Source organism: Diachasma alloeum, unplaced genomic scaffold (assembly GCF_001412515.2).
Source record: "Diachasma alloeum isolate Michigan unplaced genomic scaffold, Dall2.0 Dall_scaffold_00209, whole genome shotgun sequence".
Taxonomy (NCBI): Eukaryota; Metazoa; Arthropoda; class Insecta; order Hymenoptera; family Braconidae; genus Diachasma; species Diachasma alloeum.
Window position 1 is genome coordinate 1815383 of NW_021680374.1, and position 13394 is coordinate 1828776.

At 39.0% G+C, this 13394-nt stretch overlaps 4 protein-coding genes and 1 pseudogene across 5 annotated transcripts in view; 4 read left to right on the forward strand and 1 right to left on the reverse strand.

Moving 5' to 3' along the window:
• LOC107036538 (A disintegrin and metalloproteinase with thrombospondin motifs gon-1) overlaps positions 1–4962 on the forward strand; it is a 75510-nt gene extending 70548 nt beyond the window's left edge. For both annotated transcript variants that reach the window (XM_015254567.1, XM_015254568.1), the window contains 5 exons: positions 1102–1290; positions 1963–2288; positions 2355–2491; positions 2997–3190; positions 3269–4962. In XM_015254567.1, coding sequence (XP_015110053.1) covers positions 1102–1290; positions 1963–2288; positions 2355–2491; positions 2997–3190; positions 3269–3349 — 927 coding nt within the window. In that variant the 3' untranslated portion in view covers positions 3350–4962. The remainder of the gene's footprint in view (positions 1–1101; positions 1291–1962; positions 2289–2354; positions 2492–2996; positions 3191–3268) is intronic.
• A 422-nt stretch (positions 4963–5384) lies between these two features.
• On the forward strand, positions 5385–6792 carry LOC107036425 (annotated as a pseudogene).
• Positions 6793–7468: 676 nt separating this feature from the next.
• On the forward strand, positions 7469–9113 carry LOC107036390. The gene is made up of 4 exons (XM_015254332.1): positions 7469–7593; positions 7937–8122; positions 8337–8510; positions 8617–9113. Exons 1-4 carry the CDS (start codon positions 7480–7482, stop codon positions 8896–8898), a joined length of 756 nt encoding a protein of 251 aa, XP_015109818.1. The 5' UTR covers positions 7469–7479; the 3' UTR covers positions 8899–9113.
• A 1108-nt stretch (positions 9114–10221) lies between these two features.
• On the forward strand, positions 10222–11170 carry LOC107036391. The gene is made up of 2 exons (XM_015254333.2): positions 10222–10472; positions 10541–11170. Exons 1-2 carry the CDS (start codon positions 10403–10405, stop codon positions 10999–11001), a joined length of 531 nt encoding a protein of 176 aa, XP_015109819.1. The 5' UTR covers positions 10222–10402; the 3' UTR covers positions 11002–11170.
• A 447-nt stretch (positions 11171–11617) lies between these two features.
• Positions 11618–13097, reverse strand: LOC107036451. Its single transcript, XM_015254402.1, has 2 exons — positions 12589–13097; positions 11618–12503 (listed from the first exon to the last, which is right to left on the reverse strand). The coding sequence occupies exons 1-2, from the start codon at positions 12719–12721 to the stop codon at positions 11674–11676; spliced, it is 963 nt and encodes a 320-aa protein (XP_015109888.1). The 5' UTR covers positions 12722–13097; the 3' UTR covers positions 11618–11673.
• Between the last annotated feature and the right edge of the window lie 297 nt (positions 13098–13394).

Below are 13394 nucleotides of genomic sequence, written 5' to 3' on the forward strand. Positions count from 1 at the left end.
TTGCTCTATTTTTTTTTAATTGCATGAAAGGTCGGGCTAAATTAATCAAAATAAATCAGTCGTGGATTTGATTGGTGGGGAAATACACACGGGATTTAGTCAGACATTTGATCATTTTTTTTCTTCGACTGTAGAAAAAAAATACGCATTCCAAGGGACAAAATATCAAGGGAGTTAACGAGCTTTTCATTCGATATTAATCATCATTACGAATAACGTTCATTCATTTTTTAATTGAATATAATTACGGGAATTTATTATATGCAATAATTACATAGATATAATTGCATGAAAGGTCGAACTAAATCAAGCAAAATAAACCAATGGTGCATTTGATTTGTAGAGAAATACGCAAGTAGAAACAGCCACACACGGTGTTTAGTCAGACATTTGATTTTTCTCCTCGACTCTCGAAAAAAAATACGTATTTCGCTAGAAAACATATCAAAGATGATAACAAACATTTTTATTCAATATAAATCATCATTAAGAGTAAAGTTCATTAATTTTTTAATTAAATTCTAGCTTTAACGAATTGTTTTCTGTATTTTCATTCAGGATCGACGATTTTTTCTCGCAGTTTGATATTTGGATTGCCACATATTTTTTAATTGCATGAAAAGTTGAACTAACTAGTACTGCCCAGGTACACATGTTTTATCAGTGGTATCATTTGCCGACGGTAATTCCCGAGGAATTGACGTAAATGGTGTCATTGGATGACTAACAGAGCGTAACAGTTGAGGGGAAAAATAATTCAATGGAGAAATGAAAATTATTGGAGATATTTTCTGATTGATAGACCGACGATAATTTCGTCGTGGGAAATGTGTTGCTCAGGCGATAATTATGCATTGTCCTTTTGAGATGAAATCACTGGGAATGGCGCGATAGCTACATCGAGAGAAATTGATTATGGCAATTAGAGAAATGATCGCTCACACGAAACAATTATCCACTCATTTCTCGTGAGCATTTTCCTCCGCATGAGAACGCATGTGCATGACTAGAATTGAATTAATTTATTGAATAGAATAGGATTAGTCGAATGGTAAGCGGATATTTGCGGTGATAATTTGGTACTTTCGGTTCTGTCCAAAGTGTTCGGAAGATTGCGGCGAGGGTATTCAGAAACGGGCAGTGACTTGTCACAAAATCAATCGATATGGGTGGATCGATCCAGCACCGACCGACGGCTGTTTGATGAGTGATAAACCCAGAGGTGAACAGACTTGTAAACTGCAGGAATGCAGTGACAAATTTTATTGGACTGCTGGACCTTGGAGGAAAGTGAGTGAAATAAATATATTTTCGAAATGCTGACATTTTATATTTTGTTGACAATTTCAAATGAAAAACACGCAATTCCCTGTGATTTTTTAGTGAATATGTTGATGAATGTTTTCAAATGTTCGAAAAATGGTTAAAAAATGCCTATTCTACTTAATTCTTTATTTGGTCATTATAATTCACAATATTTACGACGTTCGGCTACAAATCCATGAAATTATCCTGAGATATCCCTCATTTTTGCGGTCGAAAACCGAAGTTTATCGATGCATTAAAATTTCAGCTTGAGGAAGATGTTACGAATGTAGAGAAATGAATACATTTTTTTGAAATGCGAAATTAAAGGAAATTCTGGTGACATTTTACCTGTTTTGTTGACAATTTCAAATAAAAAACAAGCAATTCCCTACGATTTTTTAGTGAATATGTTGATGAATGTTTTCAAATATTCGAATAATAGTAAAAAACATCTATTCCACTTAATTCTTTATTTGCCCATAATAATCCATAACATTTACGACGCTCAGCGGTGAAAAAGTAAGTGCTGCAAATCCCTGAAATTATCCTGGAGAACCCCCCATTCTTGCGGTCGAAAACCAAAGTTTATCGATGCAGTAAAGTTTCACTGTTTGAGAAAGATGTTACGAATATAAAATAAATGTTTTATTACAGTGTAGCCATCAGTGTGGGCGCAAGGGCCGACAGATACGCAGGCTATTTTGTCACGACAGAAGTGGTAAAAGAGTTGGTAAATTCAATTGTCCACTGGAATTCAAACCACAGAGAAAACGCAAGTGCAACCAGAGACGATGTGGTCCGTTGACCTGTCTCGAGGCGCAAAAGAAATTCAAGTCAACTGGCGATGGTGAATACACACTCCTCATTGGTGGCAAAAATATGTCGATTTATTGTCATGATATGGCGACCAGCGAGCCCAGGGAGTACTTGACACTGCCCGCTGGGGATAGGGAAAACTACGCTGAAATTTATGACAAGAGGTAATTTCTTTCATTTTTCCCGATTTTTCCTTATCATTCCGTGATTTTTGTCCTCTTGTGTGATAGATTGCTGGATCCGCGGACGTGTCCCTATAATGGATTGAGGAACGACAGTTGCGAGTGCGTCACAGAGCGCGGAACTATCTCGGGGAGAACTATGTTTAAACGCGTCAGGATTGATGTTGCTAAATTAATTATTATAGGTACTTTCTTCATTGAATCAATACAATAAATTATTCCATCAACTATTTTTTATCATTATCATTCATCATTATTTAATGAATTATCAATTGTTTTTATTGGTTCAAAACGAAATGAATTTGCCTTCTTTCCGCACTATTTCGTGAATATCTGTGGAACTATCCAATTTTGGGCAAAATATGATAAAATATTTTTTGTAGAGAATTTTCTCATTCACAAAAAAGTGTTTCTCACATTTAATCGTAAATTCACTGGTTTACAAGATTTTTCCAAAATTGTTATCCTTCATTTCGTTTCTCAATTCGCGTTATCTCCTTTTCTCCTAAATATCTCTCAAACTAACGAGTTTAAGAAAAAAAATCAAAAGAGATCTTTTGTATAAAATTTCATCAGCTACAAAAATGCTTTTGTGACATTTTCTCCTCAACCCATTAGTCTTCAAGATATTCTTAAATTATTTTCCCCTCATTTCCTTTCACATCATTTCACCCTTTTTTTAATCCCCAGCTGATGATTACACATTCTCATGGACCAAAGGAGCAAAACGAGTTGAGTATGGCAAAGCTGGTGACTGTTACAGCACAACAAACTGCCCCCAAGGAAGATTTAGTATAAATTTGAGTGGAACAGCCCTGAAACTCACGTCTCAAGTATCGTGGGTGCCACAGGGGTCACGAGCGCATCTCGACGTGCACAGAGTCGTGAGTTGACTTACCCCAGTGATCGAGAGGTCCTCAGAATTAAAAATCACTCACAATAATGTTTTTCTCCCTTCGCAGAACGATCAGAGGGTTCTCGGTAAATGCGGCGGCTACTGCGGCTTCTGCACTCCAAACATGGACTTGAAACTGGAAGTGTGACCCTCCTAGCCATTCGTCAAGTCCCTGAGAATCCGTCGTTGATTTCTGAATGAAATCACTGGACTGATGGCCACGAGTACCTCCCCATGAAACTCCTAAGTCCCTGATGACTTGGGGAGAGGAGGGTACTCACACCATCGTCGTCTTCTAGTATTAATAACTTATTAATATAGATTCTAATGTCTATTTTTTAATGAACATTGGTAACATGGACGTGAGACTTTTTCTACGCACAGCTAAGGTTAACGATAATGCAGTAGTTTAGGAAATAAAAGTAATAGAATTTTTGCAGACACTGAGGGAAGAAATTCTCATTATTGGGGAATTAAAAAATCGTTTTTCACGTGGTTTTCCCCTCGGTGTTATGATAAGTGCTCTCTAATTGAATTAATGAAAATTGCCATTGTGGATTCACTGCCATATTTGTCCATAATACGTGCCTTTCATCGAAATTGCAATGAATCTCATTCTGGCACGTGTGAAGAAATTTCGTAGAAAAACCCAGAATTCGGTGGAAAATTCTGTTGCATTTCAATTCAACTTTCCATTAGTTTTTCGCTGATTCTATTGGAAAATATCCAATGGACATTCGGTAGGAAAATCAATAGAGTTGCATTTTTCTGTGCAAATTACTTTGTTGGAATATTTTCTGTAAAAATTCCACGAGGAAAACTGAGAAAATTCAGTGGAATTCAATAGAATTCTCTACCGAAGTCGCCAGGTTTTTTTTTATTAAATTTCTTCGTGCGTGAGATTCGATGATAGAGTGAAAAGGAAATATATTTGCATTAGTTTCTTCGATGTTGCAAGATATTTTCAAATATCGAAGATCCCTAGGGTAAGGATATAGTGGTATTAGTAGATGATAAATGTCGAATGAGGGGAAGTGAATCAAAATATTTCCACGAGGAAAATTACTGAACTTTCGTTTGTTATTTCGATGTTTTTGGATGGATGGGACTGCAATTGGCCCGCATAGACTGCCATTTATCGTGTATTTTTCATTTTATGTTCAAGGAAAAGTGTTTGCATTAGTCAGCGAAATATCGCAAAGCAATTTGCACTATTAACATTGACCGTGTTCCTCCACTCCACATTTTTCTTCACCTTGTGGTGGAAGTTTACGGAATAATTGTAAAATATCGAATGCCTTCGTAACAGAATAAATATCAAGTGTTGGAGAATTTTTTACTGCCAAATGACGAGTATTTTTTGAGATTCTCTCCTCCACATGAATTACAAAAAAGAGATGAATTTGTATTGAAAAAAAATTAATTGTGAAATTCTGAATGTTTTTGATACTAGATTAAATGGATAATGCATATTTTTCCGACATCGATGGTTTTTCATTCTCACTCCGCATATTCTCATTTCAAAATCTACCACGCAAGTCTGACTAGTAATTTATGAACAAATAATTATTTTTATTTTTGCTTCGCTATGAGTAAGATTGTTGTATGGGTTAATACTAAAAATGATAATGTGTGTATTGTATTATACAGGTAGAAAATTTATTAGAAAATTTTTTTATGTGAACCAGTGTATGTGAAAAATGTTGTTTAATGATAAATATAAGGGCCATTGCCATGTGGTGCTGATGGCAATCATTTATCTATTTATTTCCCCACATTATTCACTTTTTTAAATTACTTATATATATTTTTTAGATCATTTAACAATTCCACTAAATAATTCCATTTGTTTTCTGTTCGATATATTTTTTTCTCATTACAAAATCCGAGAAAAAAAATTGAAAAATTAATTTTTTCAACAATTTTTAAAGACAAAATTACAAAAGGATAATTTATTTACTGAAAAATAAATAGCTATCGCAGAATTTTGCAATGAAGCAGCAATGAGAGCTCAATAAAATTTATTAGAGAAAGGAAATTCATTCCATTATCCTCATTCTTCTCTGCAAATCCACTTATTGGTTCTTCCCCGCCGATTAATACGAAACGAAAGAATCTGATAGTGATTATTTATCGAAGTGCATCTGAGGTGGGGGATAAAACGTCATGACGATCACATCACCATCATCAGTGTTCCTCTGAGTCGTTCGAGATGAAGACCGCCGTGATCGTCCTTGCGATTATAGCCTTCACTGCCCAAGTGAGTGATTTAATTTTACGGAAACAATTTTATTCGCCTGAATCACAGAAATTCTTCACAGGTCCAGGGAAAAGATGTCACAGATTTAATTAAGCAACTGGAGACATTCATGAACAAAGTCAATGCTTATGGAAATGAGTTCGTTGGACCGCTGAAGAAGAGATTAGATTTTGAGTACTCCACGACGAAGGAGTCCCTCGACGTGGCGATCAATCAGTTGTACAACGAGTCCTTGGTAAATCATGAATATATTTTTACCCCATCTTGAATTTTAAAGTTGTTATTGAGAAAAATTGGCAGGGAAACGTCTTCCACAAGCATTTTATTTGCTTTTACAGTAGATTTCCATTGAAAATTATACAACTTTTCGACGTGAATTATTTACAGATTTTCTGGTAACTTTGAACTATCAACAATAAACTTTAGTTTTTTATGAAACATTTTTCAATTTTTTCTCCTGATTTTTTATAATGAGAAGCAGATAAAATACAAAAATTACATATTTCGTAGAAATCGCTGGATTAAGCAATTTTTTAGTAGAATTCTTATAGAGTTTTGGGAGGAAACGCTACGTTTTTCACTACGATATTTTCCCTTACTTCTCATCATTTAGATAGAGGTGAACTTAGCAGGGGAGAAGCATGGAGTTGAAGCTAGTGGTTGCGTGAAGGGTTTGAAACAGGAACTGGAGGGTATCGTTAACGACAGATTACCAGGTTTCGAGTACTGCATGCAACACACAATGGACTTTGCCATGGAATTTGCTCCATTCATCCAGAATCAAGGAAATGTAAATACTAAATTATAATTGATGTAAACACTGAATTAGAATTTCCCTCGCGATTGATTAATTCATTGAATAAATCAATAAATGAATCAACAAATCAACGAGTTAATCAACAATTGAATGAACCCCTTCGTTATCGCTCTCACTGTGACGCATTAATCATCATTTCAGACGGGATACGTAATGATTGAGGGTCTCGAAACGGTTACCAAGAACTACGCTAAACTTCCAGTATCCCAAGCTGAGAAATGCTACCAGGGACTCAACTGGTACGTCTCAGCAGTGTCCCACAACTACGGAACCACTTCCGAAAGATATCTGACCATTGGGAGAAGCCTGCACGCGTATTCGACGCAGAACGTTGCTTCCAGAGACCCATCGAGATGATCCGAGCAAAGATGTTGGCGGTTCAAGATCGTCTCAATAAATGCATTGCAGATAAAATTAATAATAAACCATGAATGCTACAGAAGTTCCGTTGTAATTCACATTAATGAATGCATTAATCAATGAGGAGAATAAAATTCATTATTATCAAGGGGAATACGAGTGGTTTTATCAGTCCGATAATTTACCTCGAAAGATTCTTATTTAGAATCGTGTCGCATAGCAGTATAAATTATAATAAATAAATTATAATTATTTCATCCAGAATCAAGGAATTGTAAATACTAAATCAGAATTTTTCATCGCGATTAATTAATTTAGTGGATAAATCAATGAATTGATCAACTGTTCAACGAATTAATCAACAATTGAGCTCAACTCTCCGTTATCACTCGAAACATCGTTAAATTAATTAATCAATGAGAAGAATAAAATTAATTGTCAACAAGGGTGACACAAGTGGTTTTATCAGTTCGATAATTTTACCTCGAAAGATACTGATAAAAAATCGAGTCACACTCGAGTCGATTGAATAACATGTTTTCAATAACATGTTTTTAAGTGCGCAACACCTGTGTACAACATCTAAAAACACAAAATTATCAATTAATTTTTCAAATTTTCATCTGGGGTTTATAAATCGTATTGACAACATGTCAAGCGGATAAGCATGAAATGAACGTCAATATTGACATGACTCTTGGAAGATGTGTAGTCGTAATTCCGCGAATGAGTATAGCCGGGGCTTCCCGCGATGATTTTTTTCATGAGCATGTGTGCTACATCAGCTTTATTGTCACTAACTGTCCCGTTAGCAGACTTGGAGTGGGATAATGACTTATAAATGAGCGTTGGAGTACCCGAAGCATCAGAGCAGTTCGAAAATCGGTTCAGATATCATCTCGACATGAACGGGTTATTAATAATTGCTTTTGTGGCTGCGGCCTGCATTGGACTGGTGAGCGATTGTCGAGTTTAGACGAGGAGAAACAATTCTAGGGGGAGAGTGGGCTGAAGTGAACACTTTTGGATTTTTTCTCAACGTTTATAACTCGGCAATAAAATTTTGTATTAATCCATTTGCATTTAACTGAAAATTCAATAAGTTAATTAAATTAATACAGTCTCATTTAATCGAAAATTCAATAACATTTGAATAAAAGGCACAAGTGTTCATTTTACTCCACTCGCTCCGAGAGATTTAGATTAAGAGAACATCGGCACGAATAAAAATCGTGGATTTGAGTACTTTAAGTGATACAATGAAATAATAAAAATCACTGAATATTTATTTTATCCAGAGTGAAGCCGCCGATCCCTTCGCCGGGATAACTCGCTTGAAGAACCAGGTGAAATCTACCTCCAGTGATATTCAACGATACGGCAATAACATTGCATCGCAAACGAAATCGAAATTGAGTAATTTGAAGATCAACCAGATGCAGAATGTCAATGGCGCTGTTAACCCGGCTCTTGACCAAATTCGAGTGAGTAATCAATTGATAATTCAAAATTTTATGAATTTCTTCTCACATGACAATGTCAGTTATTTTTTCTTGAAGTCTCCATTGAAAAAAATTCGCTGCCTCTTTCACGTTTCCCTAAATTATTTTTTTGATAACTTGTCTGTCCTAGAAGGAAATTACTACTTCACTCTTATAATCCCCCAGGTCTCGAAAATTTTTATTCATTCATTTTTAGAGCGACATAGCAGCTGCGAAAAAAGACGGAAAGAATGCGGATCACTGCTACGAACCCTCTCGAATGCAACTTCGTGATGCATCTAATACAGTATTTAAACAGCTGGACAAGTGTGTTAATGATGCAATGGAGCCTCTGAACCCTGTTGTAAGCAACATCGCTTCACACGTGACGGTAATAACTGCCAGCAATGAATACGTTTCAACAATAGCGATTAGTTGAATGCGTTTTATTATCTCGAATATTGTCGCAATGTTCTTATCAATTGTTCCTCTCGTAGAGGGGGCAACTTCTTCTCTCGGAACTCGACGGCATCGCCCTGAGCTGTGTGTCCGGCAATGCCCTCCAGGTCCAGATGTGCGTTGTCCAGAAAATGCCGGCGGCTAGTGCCTCAGTCAATTCCTACAAGTCCACGGCGAGTCAACTCAAAAGCACGGGAGATTCAATCGCCAATTCAGCCCCAGTGTCCGCCACCAGGTGTTTCCAGCAGCCCATGAGTGACCTGTACTCAGCTACGTCGGCAGCCAGGACATCCGCCACTCAGTGCATCAACAACGCTTAATACTCTAGTTAAATTTACAGCGTAGAACTTTTTCTAATTTTTTCATGAAATACATTTTTTTACAAACGTATAATCAAGTCAGGATATTTTTGACGGCGACTAATTTATCTGAGATTCCCATGCATGGGAAAATTTAATAGAAAGACTCTATTAAGAATAACTATTTTGTAATTTTTCATGCAATAAACCATTTCGATAAACGTCCGGACAATTAACTCAGGAAACTTTTGATGGACAGATAACATGGAACTAGGCTCAGCCAAGGATTATTTGTTTTTATTATCGATTGTGCTCATCAGAACAATTGAGAAACAGGCTTGAAGGGTCCATTTTATAGTAAAACGGACATATGAGGCCCATTGAACCGCATAGAATCTTCCTCAAAAACTGGGAGAAAACATTTCAACGTAATTTATCAACTCTGTTAAAGATTTTTGGCTGAAATTGTCACTCTTTGGAAATTTCAATCAGATTATCGTGCCACTGAAATTTCAGGAAATTTTATCACTGATAATTAAGTGTTTATAGGAAAATCAATGAAAACTGAATTTCAATTGAATATTCTGGTGAATATATACTCAAATTTCAAATTAATTGAATATTTTATTTCATTTGGTACAGAATGTTCATGCTTTCATTGAAAATTCAAGCTCTTCCTGCTATTCAAAAAATTGGAATTTCGTTGAAATTTGAGTGAAATCGGAAATTTGAATAATTTTATCCATGACAAATGTCGGTGAATATCTTACAATCAAAAGGAGAAGGTCATTACTTTGTATTATAAAAGGGCTTTACAATAAAAAATGTTAGATCTCTCATAATATTAAAAATCTATTGCGAATGCAATTTCGAATTATATTTTGATTGAAAATTCAAGTAAATTGGGGAATTTACGTTTCCCGACTGCTCAAAAATCGAAAATTTCATTGGACTTCCAGTGGGATTCGAAGTTTTATGTTTTTCCCCCTAAATCGAATTCAATGACACTCTCCTGCAAATTACTATTCACAAAGCCCCTGAATTTCAATTTCTTTCTACGAGTGCAGTTGTAGCTTAATTCTACCTAAATAAAATATCACCCGAGCCAAGTAAATAGGCAAACCTTCAGCATTTCGCGTTCACCTTCGTTATTTTCTTCATTCCTGTCCGATAAAGCCGCTGGCCTAATGACATAACCACCGAGCCCCGGGAAATAAGACGAGCAAGGTGAGGCGATAAGCGACACGAGGGAAAGCAATTGACAAACGAGTTATACCATCCAATACACCACGTACATAACAACCCGCGACACAATCGCCAGCAATTTTCTTGCCATTTCTCCGCGCCCTGGCGCCCCTACCCCAAGTAGTAACAGTCGGCGTTACCTGTGTTTAGTCAGACTGTTATCGTTGGAGGAGCCAACACGTCCGCGTTAACGTAGCCGACCTTATATAAGGAGGTACCACCGAGTTATTCGTTTTCATTGTGCCTGCCGCTCCGTTTTCGGGCATTTCAGTCACACAAGATGAGGCTTACGGGCAACAAATACTTCGTCCTACTGGGTCTGCTCATGATCCTCGAGATAAGCAATGCAAGTGAGGGTGAAATGCATTGAGCTTTCTGTGGAGATTCTTCTAATACAATTTTTGCGATTTTTCACCAGGCGCTCCAGTTCGTCGCAGACGCAGCGATAGCAGCAGCAGCAGCAGCAGCGAGGAAGGCGGTGGCGGTTCCGGCGGTGGCGGTTCCGGCGGTGGCGGCTCTGGGGATAATGGCGGCATAATTGGAACCACCCAGAACGTGGTGGAGAAGATTCCTCTGCTGGGAGGCCCACTCTCCAGTGGAATTCAGAAGGGCGTGGACGGATGGCACTACAGCCAGGACCTCACCAACGGCGCCATCGGCCGCGTCCTCGGTGGGGCCTTCCCCTGCACCCTTGACCTCGACTCCTTCAGATGCTCCGGTGTGTCCACGACGAGTGATATCTCCGACCTCATTGAGAGCATCCTCGACCCCATCCCCTGGGTCATGCTGCCCGGACCCTTCAAGAGTCTCATTGTGTTCTTAGTGGACGCCTCATGGGCACCTTTCATGGATCTCTTGTTCGGTGGTGTCAAGCAGTAGTTTTTCGGAATTTGTTATACTTGTCATTGATGCGTTTTGTATTGGGAACGGGGAGATGTCGTTCTGATGTTGCTTAGGGTTGAAGTAATTGTTAATGTTTATTCCTTTTTTCTCCTTTAATTGATTGTAAATGGATAATTGAAATAAATGGGTACCACTTTGCAAGATATTTAATGATTTTTCTTGTCACCTTTATGCTTCAGCTGAATTGTTCGATCAAGTCGTGGTGGATAAAGAAATTGATTGAAAAAATGTAATTGAATCGAAAATGGAAATTAGTTGACAAAAAATTCTAGAAAAATCCTAGGAAAAATTATTTTCTTTAAATTTTTGGAACCAACTGCATGATTTTTATGCAACAGGTAAAATCCGTTGAAACATCTGAACATTTTGTTTGTGAACTCTTATGAAGATTTTTCCGTTTTGTCGCATGAGAAATTACTTTCATAAGAAATTACTGTCATTGTCAATCACCTGACAACGGAATCTCGAGGAAAATTAATCCCTAAAAAATGAATTCCCTATAAAAACTCCGGATCAACGTCACGATTTTTACTCAATAAATAAAACCCATTAAAAAAATTAATAGTTGAATAAATAAATAAAATCCTCCAACTCATTTGACATATTTCATCAACAAACTTTATTAAAATTCCACCAACACAGTAAAATTTACAGAATGCGAAGTGTATGAAGGAGCGAATAAGCCCTATGAAAGTTCTTCATGTACCCCTTGACGGAGTCAGGCACCATATCCGAGTCCTGATAGTTCACAAAAGCGGAGTCGATGGCCGGGAGAACATCGCTCTTCATGACCTGGAACCCCTTGATCATAGCCTCAGCGAGGGCGTCCTGTGCGGTCTCACTGAGGCTCCCCATGAGGTCATTAATCGGGTCCACCTCCTCGCCAATTTCGCCATCGGCCCCTTCCTTCCTCCCGCCGAACCCCAGCATCCGGAGGATGCGGCGCGTGGGCCAGGTGCCGACCGTGATCGCCCCGGAGACCGGATACGACAGAGCTTTGTACCCATAGTAGAGGGGAGTCGTGACGACTCTGCCGACGGTGGAGGCAATCCTCCAGGGCATGGAGATCAAGCTCCAGGCGTAGCCCATGGGTGTCGTGATGGGGCTCATCAGAAAGCTCGTCACCGATCGCCTGCTGCGCGAGTTCGCCTGAATGTTGTCCTGCGGCCCCAGGAGGGTCCCCACGAAGCCGGAGACCTGTCCCAGAAGCCGCCCCAGGTACCCCTGGAGGCCGATCGAGAGTTCGTTGAGGAGAGGCCCCAGCCCAGGGAGACCCACCGCCCCCAGAGCATAATTAACTATCGCCAATACTGGACTCAGCACTCCTCGCAGCAGCGAGAAAATCGGGTCCAGGAACAGGCGCAGGAACACGATCACCGGGTGGATTGTGAGACGATACAACAAGCCAAGGGCTCCGGATATCGCCGACGCACCCGGAGGCACCACCATGGAGGTGTTCCCAGGCGTGCCATCACCAGCTGGAAGCCGGAAAATTATTATTTATTTATTTTCAAGGGAAAATGTGAGACAATGACGTCACGTTGGAGCTAACAGCTTGATTACCTGGCACTATTCCCTTCCCATCGCTCGGAATGTCGATAGACGGCACCGTCACAACTCCGTCATCCGATTTTGACGATACTGACAGTATTCCGATCAACAACACCAGCAATATTCGTCGGATTTCACCTGGCATTGTGCACAGTTGCGCTGGTGTACAGATAATGCCTGAATTCGTTTGAATTCCTAGCACATGTCCCCTCCTATTTCAGCACCGCTGTTATCGTATGGAGAATACCACTTGTGAACTCGTGTGTTAATTTACTCGCAGTGGTTGTCGTTAATATTAAAATATACGAGTTGGGATTTTTTTTCCGCGTTTCCGGGGGGAAATTGAGGTTTTCTTTTCATTCAGGAAATCCTTCCTTTTGGGACCGGAAGAGGCGATTGAGGGGTTCTCGTGAGCGTTATCTCTTGGCTTGCTGGGACAACGGCGATTGTCGCGTGATGACACGGGGGGACAGGGGCTGTTGGTGGATAAGGGTTTGGAGGCCGGGGCTGGTAATGGCTGGTTAATTATTCCGCGGGCACGTGGCCAGTCTCACTGGTCTTACTCATTTTTTTTTCGCAGACTGACGCACACTACTTGAGCTTATCGGCATGTGTCAGAGTTTTCGCTCCACTTGGCGAGCGATGGCTTTGAAGAAACATTATTTTTATGACTTTTCTATTTTTTTAGCAATTTTTTAGGAATTCGAGGCGGTTATCGCGTGCGGCAATTGGTGGTGAATCACCAGGAATTTTTCGTTACTATCGATGTCCTGGGGGTTCCCGTCGACTTTATTTGATTTGTGAACTATGTTTTTATG

Bases quoted from the DNA above. Each gene is read 5' to 3' on its own strand.
- LOC107036390 (XM_015254332.1), top strand. From the start codon at position 7,480: ATGAGCGTTGGAGTACCCGAAGCATCAGAGCAGTTCGAAAATCGGTTC. The intron at 7,594-7,936 runs GTGAGCGATTGT...TATTTTATCCAG, and splicing joins CTGCGGCCTGCATTGGACTG to AGTGAAGCCGCCGATCCCTT. The intron at 8,123-8,336 runs GTGAGTAATCAA...ATTCATTTTTAG, and splicing joins CGGCTCTTGACCAAATTCGA to AGCGACATAGCAGCTGCGAA.
- LOC107036391 (XM_015254333.2), top strand. From the start codon at position 10,403: ATGAGGCTTACGGGCAACAAATACTTCGTCCTACTGGGTCTGCTCATG. The intron at 10,473-10,540 runs GTGAGGGTGAAA...ATTTTTCACCAG, and splicing joins CCTCGAGATAAGCAATGCAA to GCGCTCCAGTTCGTCGCAGA.
- LOC107036451 (XM_015254402.1), bottom strand. From the start codon at position 12,721: ATGCCAGGTGAAATCCGACGAATATTGCTGGTGTTGTTGATCGGAATA. The intron at 12,504-12,588 runs GTAATCAAGCTG...TCCGGCTTCCAG, and splicing joins TGGGAAGGGAATAGTGCCAG to CTGGTGATGGCACGCCTGGG.